The following is a 12,388-nucleotide window of genomic DNA, read 5'->3' on the forward strand; positions in this document are numbered from 1 at the left end:
ACTGGAGAGAAACCTTATGAATGTAATCAATGTGGAAAGGCTTTTACCAGGAGGTCTGGTCTTGCTACACATCAAAGAACCCACACTGGAGAGAAACCTTATGAATGTAATCAATGTGGAAAGGTTTTTAGATACAGTTCCAGTCTTGCTACACATCAGAGAATCCACACTGGAGAGAAACCTTTTGAATGTAATCAATGTGGAAAGGCTTTCACAAGGAAGTCTAGTCTTGATACACATCAGAGAATCCACACAAAAGAGAATCCTTATGAATGTAATCAATGTGGAAAGACTTTCCGACAGTACTCCAATCTTATTGCGCATCAGAGAACCCACATAAAAGAGAACCCTTATGAATATAATCAACGATGAAATGTTGTGTAATTTAATTACAATCTAACTGAATATCAGAGAATCCACAGTACTGAATGTAGTCAATGTGGAAGGGCTCCAAGTCTTGCTGAACATTTGAGAATCAACAGCATGGGGCAATTTCATGAGTGTCTGGAATGTATTAGAGCCTTTAGTTACAATTCTAAGTTTATTGACCATGATAGAATCCACACTGGAAAGACACTTTAGGACTATTACCAGTGTCATAAAGCCTTATTTTCCATAAGAGTTATCCCTTATTTTCCATAACAGGATTCATACTTGATAGAAATCTTATCACTGTAATGAATGAGGAAAGGCATTGCAATGAAATATAGAACTTAGTTTAATATCAGAAAAATCATTCTGAGGAGAAGCTCTATATGGACTCAATTAAAGAGGGCATTCAGCCTGAGATCATCTCTTTATATCAGAGGATTCAGTGTGGAGAGAAGATTTATTATTAATGTTCTCAAAGGGGACATGCTTTTCTCTAGAAGAGGGAGATCAGTAGACAACAATATTCACATTGGAACAAAGGCTTATTGAAGCAATATTTATGGGAAGAGCTTCCTTCACCTAGAGCTCATATATGACTACATTGGAGAAATCATACTAGAGGTAAATATATTTGATCTAATTAACAAGGGAAAGTCTTTTGCTGAAGCAGAGACTTCGTTTGGCCTACCAGTATGAGAGATTTCATTAGAAATCCCAGATAGCATATTGTGCACAAAGTCCTATAAACATAATGAATTTTTCTCTGAAATCCTAGTTTCATTATTTCCTGGCATTCATATACTGTGCCTTCTTCAGCCATTCCCCAATGAATTCAGACTCACTTTGTTTCCTTTGTTGGCTCAAAAAGTGCTCATGTAAATATTTTGGTATCTATTGGAGATTTTCTGCAGGGCTTTCTTTAAGTAAATAGGTAACTAAGTGGATAGAGTGTTGTGCTTGGAGCCACAAGACCTGAGTTCAGATTTGGTCTCTGAAACTTACGAACTCTATTACCCTGAGCAAATCACTTAACCCGTTCCTGGCTTTGATTCCCCATCTGTAAAATGGAAATGGTAAGAGCACTGACCTGCCAGGGTTGGTGTGAGCATCAAATGAGAAAATATTTGTGAAATGGAAGCAAGACTTAAATCACGATGGAAATGCTGGCTTTATAATGATTACCATTCCTTTGGTCATAAGTGTCCCAGTGAAGTCATTAAGCTTAAACATCCACACAATTTAGACACTTTTAATTCAGATTGATATTCAGAACAGTGTAGATGAAGACAACACTTATAAAGCATAGAGCTCTGGATTTGGAGTCAGGAAGTCTTGGGTTCAAATGCTGACTAAGGTACTCTCTAGCTCTGTAGGACAAGGAACAACCTTTTTGTGCCTTACTTTACTCATCTCTAAAATGAGATTGGCTCCTATAACCTATAACCTATAGAATTATATAACCCTGTATATAACCCTATAACCCTAAAAAGCGTCTATAGTACCTTCCAAGTCTAAAGCTGTGTTCTCAAAAGTACATTCATATGTTTCTTACCATATTCTAGGAAGGAGGTCTAGCAAAACCAAATCTGAAACTATACTAGAAAGCAGTGGTGATCCAGTGTATTTTGTCCTACTTAAAAATAAGGATCTTAGGAGCAGCCAGGTAGCTCAGCGAGTAAGAGCACCGGCCCCAGTGTCGGGATGACCTGGGGATTGAATCCGGGCTCAGACACTTATTACGCACCCAGAAATAACTGGCCGTGTAACCTTGAGCAAGCTACTTAACCCCAATTGCTTTAAAAAAAAATAAAGATCTTGAGAAGTGGAATTGATCAGGTGTGTACTATACAAAAGAAAATTTGTATAGTAACTATATGTTCAGTCAATGCCAAGACCTCCACCATAGAGCCAAGACTTACTAATCACTACAAAGTACTGGAAACACTAGAAAGTGGACTGGCAGAAAACAGATATTGACCAACATCTCACATTGTTGGCCAAGATTGGCTCTTAATGAATTCATGACTTAGATGTAAAAGGTCACCTCAGATAAATCAAAGGAAGCCAGAAGAAGAGACATTTCTGAATAGTGAAAGAATTCATTGCCAATTAAGGGACAGAGAGGATGACAGAAAAGAAAATGGCCAGTTTTGTCACGTAAAAAACAAAGTACATCTGAAATTTAAAGGAAACTTCACCGTGACAAGATGGTCTGAGTGGGTGAACTTTTGGGGAGACAAGACATGTCCTTCAGGGACTGGGCTTTGAGTGAGAAAGCAAGAGGAGCCTCTTTGGGCCCCCCAGTAAAACTGGTTACCAGCATACAAAGAAAATAGTCATCTTTCTCAGAATGCCGCTTGAGTGAACCTCATTGAGTCTGCAGATCATGAGGATCTCTGAGCCATTCTCTTATTTTATGCATTACAAGGTCTGACAATATCAATCATATTCGAGGAAGGCATCCCCTTTGGAATCCAGGCTAGAGTCTGATGAGACTGTGTTGACTCAAAGCTGTAATGACCCAACCTATTACTCCAGGTGGAATTTTATAATTTTCCATACTCACTGGCCAGACAAATTCTCAGAAAAACTTGTATATTATAAACAAATTTGTAAGCCTTTCACTCCAGACCCTACTTTGGCTGTTAGAAGCCTTAATCACTTAGTAAAGCACTTGACCACTTTAAAATTGGGCAGCCTTCCTTCAGCACCTTCTTTCCCAGGCTTGAGAAGATTTTATGAACTTGCCCAATGAGAAGGTCCCAAGACGCCCAATTCGTCTCTAAAGGACTTCCCAGATAAGGGGAATTTGTAGGGTCTTTTGCACTTTTGCCAAATAGTAAGTTATCATTATTATTAAAGCAAAATATATCCAATTAAAATACTTGGCAGTTTTTAAACATTGTACCCACCCACATTCTCCAACAGCTTAATTCATCATTTCACAGCATCCAAAAGAGGACTTCATTTCCTAAGAATAAAATTGCATCATCCTTTAAGAATCATTTTTCAAATTAACAACATTTCTCACATAACGGTTTTCCAAAAATCACAATAAAAGAAACATCAGAAACATAATAACAACATAAGCAATATTATAGATTTAAAACAAATCTTGTTTTGACAAAACTAATTTAAAACAAAAACTTATTCCAATCAAATGAGATTGATTTGGTCGAAGTATTTACAAATTATCTTCCATAGAATATAACTTTATCCATGTATCAAATTGCCACTTTAGACTGATCACATTACAATCTAGACTAATCACATTTAAAGATCAGTAGAGTAATTGTGACCTAATTGTGCTTTTAATTCTTGTTCTTAAAATTTCTAAACATATTGCCGTAATGCAAATTTTAAATGTATTTGGCAGTAAAGTATGATCTGCCTATAGAAGATCAAACATCACAGTTGTCAGAGAAGAACACATAAGAACACAAGAATACAAATTCAGTCTCATCAAATCTGGATTTGTAATTAAAAATAGTAGCATAGAGAATATCAATTTTTCCCAAGGGCCATTTACTGCCTGGACCTCAAATTATAGGACCTAATACTTTGTTTTAGTCCAGTGCCCAAGTTTTATCATGGCATTCATTCTTCTCAGAAGGAGGATCTAATTCCTGTAGCAGACAAAGGAGAGAGAGAGAGAGAGCCAATGAAGGGATGAGGTGACCATTCTGGTGGGTAGTGGCCCAGGTGAAATTTGAGCCCTGGATTGGAGGCTGGTATACTAGAAGTACAGGGCAGAAGAGGGGTCATTCTCATGGTCATGACATTGTAGCTGATAGAGGCCAGGGACAGGGCAGAGAGAAATGCAGGGGACTGATGTCCTGGTTTGAGTTTGATTAGAGGATGGAGATGATCCTAGGGCCTCAGAGCTCAGGAAGAAAAGACCTCTTGGCACTGGGAGGATCTCTGAGAAAGGGCTGGGTCCACTGAGGCCCCTTCCACCTTTTCTGCTACCCAAGTGACCCATCTTTTTAGGTAGCTGTGCCTTGGATTCATCCTCTTGGCCTCCCCTTGGCTGAAAGAGATCAGTATCTTCTAGAAACCCAGTGCTGGTCTTGCAGAGCCCAGGTAGGTCTCAACCTGTAAGTCATAGACATTCGATAAGTTTCTTGTGCTCTAACAGATCCAGCCTTCAAAAAGAAATAGAAGATACTGTTTCCTTTGGACTATTGTAAATGGCTCTGCTAAAAGTCTTTGAAACAGTTTAATATCTTTTTCTTTTTGGTAGAAATGTACCTTTTTAGGGGGATGGAGGTAATTCGGCAGGAACTCAACTGAACTGTCCCAAATTCACCTTCAAATAATATAAAATAAACCTCAAAACAAACACCAGAGTGGCAGAAACAACAAAAAGCTGGGATGAGGCAATTTTCCAGCCCAGACAACTCGAAAGATCAGCAGGAAAGGTCTGTCTCACTCGGGTAAAAGGGAAGCACAGCCCGGCGCAAGCAGCGTCCAGGAAAGCCAGAGGCAGGGCTCACCACGCAAGACAGCCCAGCACAAGCAGCGTCCAGGAAAGCCAGAGGCAGGGCTCACCACGCAAGACAATGGGGAACCCTGAGCCCCAGGACAAATCATCAACTGAAGCCTCATGGCCCTGACATGACAGACCAGCAACACAGCAGGCCATCTGTGAGGCTTCAAGTCTCAAGTGCCACAGTCCAACATCTAGACCTTATGGCTCCAGACAAGTGGCCAGGCCTGTGGCCCTGGAGTAGAAGGCCAGTGGCCAAGCCTCTGGCAGAAGAAGGTTGAGATGAAAATGCAAATCTAGCTTTGCTAGATGCAAAGTTAAACTTTAAAAGTGTAAAGATAAGCACAAGCAGCTTTCCAGAGGACTGCTGCTGTGAACAGCTTTAAGATTTTGATCATACAGTATAGTGAACTCTCTATTTATTCAGTAATAAATGAAGGAAAAACATTCACAGAAACCAAAGTACAGCATTCACAGTGTTATAATATAACAACATATCACTAAAGTGGCCATATAGTTTTCACCAAAGTGGCCACATAGTTTTAAACAAAAGATATCATTCAGTAAGTCCTTAACTCAATCATCCTTAAGGAGCAAGTCTCCTTAAGGAATATAAAGTACAAAGGTAAAAGTTCAGTTCTCCACCCCTAGGTCACATTGTCTTAATCTCTCAGTCAAAAAGTCTTCTTTCTCTTTGATTGGAGATTAGCTTCCAATCATTCTTAACTCAATCATCCTTAAGTGGTACAAGGTACAGAGTACAAAGTTCTCCCACCCCTAGGCCATAGTAAATCAGGATCTCAATCAGCATTAAGTACCAAAGGAGTGATCTTTTCATCTTGACTTGATGGCTGGCTTCCAGATTCCATGGTTCCTCTTCCATGGATCCAGCTCCTGCCTCAATCTACCCAATGATCACCTGGATTTCAGCTCCTTGTCCAGATCCTCATCCAGTTCCATAATGAAGCTTACAATGTCCAGTCCACCTTAAGTCCTTTGCAGTTTCTGTTTCTGGGAAGACAAAGCTTAACAGAGCCATGATAACATTCAGGCACATTGCCAGCACCATCATCAACTGACTGTCTGCCTATGAAATCAACACAGACTCACATGCAAGATCTGTCAATGCAACACAAACCCACAAACAAGGTTTGAGAACTCAACACAAATCGTCAGTACAGACCCAGGACCTCTGAAACCCTCCTCCAGGACTTCACAAGTTTTCTCCTTCTCAACTCTGCCACCACAAGAGTTCCCTTCTCAGTTTTTCTCTTCCCCAGCTTGGTCTTCTCCTTATATATGGTCATTAGCTCCTCCCTGTTCCACCCCTTCATGTTACATCAGTGAGTTCCTCCCACTGTGGGGCTCACAAGTTCTATTTCTTTAAAACGACTTGATATAATTATGGGCAAGGCTTAAAAGAAACTTGAACTGAAAAAAATGTGCTTAGTACTTCTTTGCTTGCCATTATAAAAAGTCAGATAATAGGCTGGAAAAAAGAATAAAAGGAAAATCTGACCATAGAAAGTTACGACAGTGACAGGGAAGATCAAAACACAAACTCAGAAGTGGGCAAAAATGTCAAAATGCCTACATGTGAAGCCTCATGGAAAACCGTGAATTGTTTTCAGGTCAAAAAGAACTGGTATTTTAAAATCCAAGAAGAAGGCATAGAAGAAAGATTGGGAAGAAAATGAGTGATGCAAGAGAATCATGAAAAGCAACAACTTGGTAAAGGTAGCACAAAAAATGGAAAAAAGATGCACAAAAATTCATTGAAGAAGACAATTCCTTAAAAAGTAGAATTGGCCAAATGGAAAGAGAGGTACAAAAGCTAAATGAAGATAATAATTTCTTAAAAATTAAAACTGGGCAAATGGAAGCTAATGTCTCCATAAGATATCAAGAATCAATGAAAATAAAAAGAATGAAAAAATAGAAGAAAAATGTGAAATATCTCACTGGAAAAAACAACTGACTTGAAAAAGAGATCCAGGAGAGGTAATTTGAGAATTATTGGACTATCTGAAAACCATGATTAAAAAAAAGAACCTGGACATTATCTTTCAAGAAATTATCATGGAAAACTGCCCTGATATTCTAGAAACAAAGGGTAAAATAGAAATTGAAAGAATCCACCAATCACTTCCTGAACAAGATTCCAAAATGAAAACTGCCTGGAATATTATAGACAAATTCAAGAACTCTCAGGTCAAGAATCAACTGCTGCAAAAAGCTGGAAAGAAATAATTCAAATATTGTGGAGCCACAGTCAAATTACACAGAGTCTAGCAGCTTCACATTAAAGGACTGGAGGATTTGAAATATGATATTTTGGAAGGCAAAGGAGCTAGGATTACCAACAAGTATCACCTATCTAACAATACTAAACATAATCCTTTAGGGGAAAAATAGACATTCAGTGAAATATATGACTTTCAAGCATTCCATATAAAAAGACTAGAGCTGAATAGAAAATCTGATTACATTCAACAAAATGCTATGGAAAAATAGATTAGAAATTGGACACTAAATAATCTAATCCTAAAGAATGAATTGGCTAATGATCATAGAAACAATCAATAATTTCATTAAAGAGAACACAATGAGACAACATATCAAAATTTATGGGACACAGTCAAAGCAGTACTTAGGAGAGTTTTATATTTCTAAACTCTTACACCAACAATAGAGAGAAAGAGCAGATCAATAAATTGGGCATGCAACTTTTAAAAAAGCCTAGAAAAAAACAAATGAAAACTCCCCTATTAAATACCAAATTGAAAATCTTAAAAATCAAAGGAGAAAATAAAACTGAAAATAAGAAAACCATTGAGCCAATAATTTAAACTAGGAACTGGTTTTATAAAAAAGAAAAACACAATAATAAAATAGACAAATCATTGGTTAATTTGGTTTTTTAAAAAAGAAAACCAAATTACCAGTATCAAAAAATGAAGTGTATGAATTCACCACCAGTGAAAAGGAAATTAAAGTAATAATTAGAAGCCATTTTGTCCAATTATATGCCAATAAATCTAACAATCTAAGCAAAATGGCTGAATGTTTACAAACAATATAATTTGCTGACATTAACAGAAGATGAAATAGTATACTTAAATAACCCAGCCTTAGGAAAAAAAATTGAGCAGGGCATCAATGAACTCCATAAGAACCCCCTCCCCTGCCCCCCAGATGGATTCACAAGTGAATGTCATCAAACATTTAAAGAACAATGAATTCCAATACCGTATAAATTATTTGGGAAAATAGGTGATTCCTTTTATGACACAAATGTGATTTTGATACCTAAACCAGGAAAAAAAACACACAGAAAGAAACTTATAAACCAATTTCCCTAAGGTACATTGATATCAAAATTTTAAATAAAATACTAGCAAGGAGATTATAGTAATACATCACAAGGATCATAAAATATGACTAGGTAGGATTTGCAACCAGTAATGCAGGATGACTTAAATATTGGGGAAACTATCAGCATAATTGACCATATCAATAAGAAAATCAACAGCAGTCATATGATTATAGATGCAGAAAAAGGCTTTGACAAAACACAACACCTATTCACATTTTTCTTTTTTTGAATTTTTGTTTATTTTAAATTTATGGAATGAAACAAGCATTTCCATAACAGTATACTTTCTAAAAACGACTGCACATGAAACTGTGAATATATTATGATGACTTGTTATTCTTTTGAAATATATAATAAAACCCATTCCTATTAAAAACCCTAGAGAATGTAGGAATAAATGGAGTTTTCCTTAAAATGATAAGTAGTGTCTATGTAAAACCATCAGAAAGCATCATCTGTAGTGGGGATAAGGTAGAAGCCTTCCCAATAAAGTCAGGGGTGGAGAAAGGTTGCCCATATCAACACTATTATTCAATATTGTATTAGAAATGTTAGCTATAGCAATAACAGAAGAAAAAGAAATTGAAGGAACTAAGGCAGGCAATGAAGAAACAAAACTATACTCTTTGCACATATACCTTATAGAACCCTAGAGAATCAACTAAAAAATGAATTTAAATAATTGGCTACTTCAGCAAAGTTTCAGTATACAGAATATGCTCATATAGATTATCAGCATTTCTATAGTTTCGCCATAAAACCAACAAACAAGAGAAAAAAGGAGAAATTCTATTTCTATTCTATTTAAAACAATTGTAGACAATATAAATACTTGGGAACCTTTCTGCAAAGACAAACCCAGGAATTATTGTTATCACCACCACACTATGACTTTCCCCATCATGGCTTTGATATATTGTGGGTAGGCATAAGAAATTAAATGGGAATATTTTGGGAGTTTTGCAGAAATGGCGGCCAACACAAGAAAGTCAGCAGACAACAGAAGTGTAGAAACTCAGAAATAGATCTCACACACACACGTGCACACACACAGAGTATTATGGAATATCAATGTATTTTATCTTTTAATACAATAGACACAATTTATTATTTTTTTAAGCAATTGGGGTTAAGTAACTTGCTCCAGGTTACACGGCACAATTTCTTTTTTTAAAGTTAAAATAAGTAAAAAGTTAAATTTTGTGAAAAGAATGTGAAAGCCAGCAGATGACATACAAAGGTTAGTGTTTTTACTTAACACTGACCTATATATATATAGCTTATGACAAAATACTTAACCAGATTTTACAGTAAAGTACTATAAACACTCCATAAAAGAAAAAGTTCCGACTTCTCTGGTCCAAAGGGAGGTCCATAAAATTTTATTCTGATTTTCCAGATCTTGGGGTGGGGGGTGGATACCATGGCCCTAAACCCTGAGATGTGCAAGGCTTTACTGTCGCTACTCTGTGTCAGGCCCTGTTCTTCTGTGGATACAAAGTGTCAGCCTGAGGCATAAAACAAAGTTAACTGTTTCACAAAAGAAAAGAAAAAGCAGTCCCTGCCCTCCAGAAGCTAGGTCTAATGGGGGAGATGACACACCACCAGCTGTGTCCACGCAAGCTTTCTAGAGTATGGCAGTGGCAAGGAACAGGAAAAGGTTGTTTTCAGAAAAATGATATTTTAACTGAGATATGAAGGAAGCCAGGAGCCCTAGGTGAGGGGGAGGACATCCCCAGGGGTCAGGGGATGAAGGGTCTGGGTCAGGGATCAGTTGGGAGGCCAGTGGGTCAGAGAGGAGGGGGAGGGAAGATGGTGCAAGAAAACTGGGAAGGGATTGGGCCAGTCATATGGGATGAAGGAAGGAAGGAAGGAAGGAAGGAAGGAAGGAAGGAAGGAAGGAAGGAAGGAAGGAAGGAAGGAAGGAAGGAAGGAAGGAAGGAAGGAAGGAAGGAAGGAAGGTTGGAAGGGGCAGGGGGGGGGGGAGAGAAAGAAAGGATGCTTCCGTTGTTCAAAGACGGTGCAGTGGTTAGATCCAGGAGCAGAAAGGCCTGAGTTCAAAGTCATCCTCAGACACTTCCTAGCTGTGTGACCCCCCGGATTTGCCTGTTTGCTCAGTTGTGAAATGGGCTGGAGAAGGGAAGGGCAAACCATTCCAGTATCTTTTTGAAAGAAAAAAAAACCTCCAAATAGGGCCAGAAAGGAGAAGCCGATGAGGCAGGCAAAGACGAACCCACAGAAAGCTGGATCCTCATTCACCTGGGGGTCATCGGCCTTCCTGGAGCCGCCCCCGCCCTAGAGGGGATGGGTGGAAGGGGGGAGCAGCCTTCTGAGCCTCCTCTGTAACACAGGGCTCGGGAGGCGTTCAGGGCGGGCTCTGAGTTCGAGTGTCCACCAGACTAAGTGGGTCAGGCGCGTTTCCCCGCACAGCCCACCACGGACAGTCTTCGCCCCCCAGGAGGGAGGGCACTAATTATCCTTATTCTACAGCTGGGGCAGCTGAGGCCCACAGAGGTGAAGTGCCTTGCCCAGGGTCCCCCGAGTGTCTGAGGCCACACTGAACTCGGAGCTTCCCGGTTCCAGGCCCCGATTCTGGGCCCTGAGCCGCCAGACTCCGCTGACCCGGGACGGTTTTCCCTCCTTGGGGGGGGGGGGGTCCTCCTGCTCCCCCAACATTAAAGAATCGTTGGAGGCTTTTCCCAGAGGCCCAGAACGGATCCTGTGCTGGCCTCTGCCTCAGTTTCCCTCTGTGTTGGAATGGCATGACCACAGCAGTACCTCTGGGGTGCTCTGGGGGTCCCTGGGGCAGGGAGCACACATTAGGCGCCTACTGTGTGCAGAAGAACAGACCCTGCCCTCCAGGGGCTTACACTCTGGAGGAGGACGGCCCTGAACGGGAAGCAGAAAAGGCGGGGAGAGAGGGGGCCTGGAGGAGAGTGACATCACAGGCCCCACAACCAAGGCTCTGGTCCCAGAAGGGGGGGGCGGCCATGTCCCAGAACGCCTGCGCAGTTACGCAACGCCCCTGGGGGAGGGGCTGAAGCAGTTGCAGAGCCCCAGGGAATGTTGGGAAATCTGCGTTGCGCAGGCGCAGCTTTACCAAGGGACCAAGAGGTTGGTTCTGCTTTTCTTGGGAGGAGCCGGGTAAGTGGGGGAGGGGAGCACAGGAAGGAAGGAGTCGGTGCGCAGGCGCGGCCCCAGTCCCCTGCATGAGGGGGCGGCCCTCCTTCCTCTCCCTCCCCCCCACCTACCCGGGGACTTAGTTCCGGTTAGTTCTAGTGACAGCGTCCCCAGAAGCGCGCGCGTGCGTGAAGGGGTGCTTTGGGGCCGTGCCTGTGCGCAGGGGCGCGTGACACCGGAGAGGGCCGGGCCCCGTGGGTGAGAGGGGGCTCCCCCCTCCTCCCTTTTGGCCGGAGCTCCTCCCTGGGCCCCGGGCCGCCCGGGCTTGTGGGGAGGGACAGGGCTGGCCTTTGGGGCCATTGGGCCCCCTGGGGAGGCCCTCCCCCATGGTTGTCCCCGGGCGGGGCCTCGGGCTGATCCTGCATGGTCTGGAGGGAGAGGCAGTGGGGGAGGGGGACTCGGGGTGACGTCATCAGGACTCGGGGGAGGCGGGGGAGGGGCTTTTCTGTTGCTCCGCCTTCTAGCCTGAGCATTTATTAAGTTCTTGCTGTGTGCTGGGCTCAGTCTGTGTCTGCAGCTCAGTGTACACAGGCCCCCCCCCCCCCCCCCCCCCCCCCCCCCCTCCTCCCCTCCCTCCTCCCCCCCCCCCCCCTCAGAGCTGCTCAGAAACACCTTCATGCCCTTGGTCTTGCCACCACCACGCTCGGCCCCCTTCAGTCTTCTTGGACTCCTGGGTTTCTTTAATTAGAATCTGTTGTTGTTAGGTCAGATGAGATCATATTTGTAAAGCGCCTATGCCTGGCACACAGTAGGCCCTTAATTCAGGTTTGTTTCCTTGTTTTCTACATACAAAATATGTCTAAGGTGAATTGCAGAAAGGCTTCTTGCAGAAAATGGGATTTGAGACCTGAAGAAAACTGGTGAAGCCCAAAGGCTGAGAATAGGGAGGATAGCAGGGGAGGCATTGGGGAGGAGGGGGAGGAGCCAGTGAAGATGCAGGCTGCAGATGGAGTCACCCAGAGGAATAGTGA

General features: G+C 41.8%; 3 protein-coding genes across 11 annotated transcripts in view; 2 read left to right on the top strand and 1 right to left on the bottom strand.

Moving 5' to 3' along the window:
• Nucleotides 1-1,141, top strand: LOC138168202 (zinc finger protein 391-like; the record flags this gene model as incomplete). The annotated part of the gene is made up of 1 exon (XM_069097237.1): nucleotides 1-1,141. A coding segment is annotated over one exon (372 nt), but the record flags the coding sequence as incomplete, so codon positions are not given.
• Nucleotides 1-12,388, bottom strand: part of LOC138168156 (zinc finger protein ZFP2-like) — a 283,080-nt gene that overhangs the window by 205,680 nt on the left and 65,012 nt on the right. The gene's annotated exons all lie outside the window — the stretch shown is intronic.
• Nucleotides 11,377-12,388, top strand: part of LOC138168177 (KRAB domain-containing protein 4-like) — a 367,151-nt gene continuing 366,139 nt past the window's right edge. For 8 of the 9 annotated variants that reach the window (XR_011170044.1, XM_069097218.1, XM_069097221.1 and 5 more), the window contains exon 1: nucleotides 11,488-11,615. The gene's annotated coding sequence lies outside the window, so the exon portion shown is untranslated. Of the gene's footprint in view, nucleotides 11,616-12,388 lie in introns of all 9 variants that reach the window. The other variant, XR_011170045.1, reaches the window with a different exon arrangement.

The sequence above is a fragment of the Petaurus breviceps genome, unplaced genomic scaffold (assembly GCF_028583685.1).
Source record: "Petaurus breviceps papuanus isolate PSGF00001 unplaced genomic scaffold, PetGlider_PUasm1.0 355, whole genome shotgun sequence".
Taxonomy (NCBI): Eukaryota; Metazoa; Chordata; class Mammalia; order Diprotodontia; family Petauridae; genus Petaurus; species Petaurus breviceps.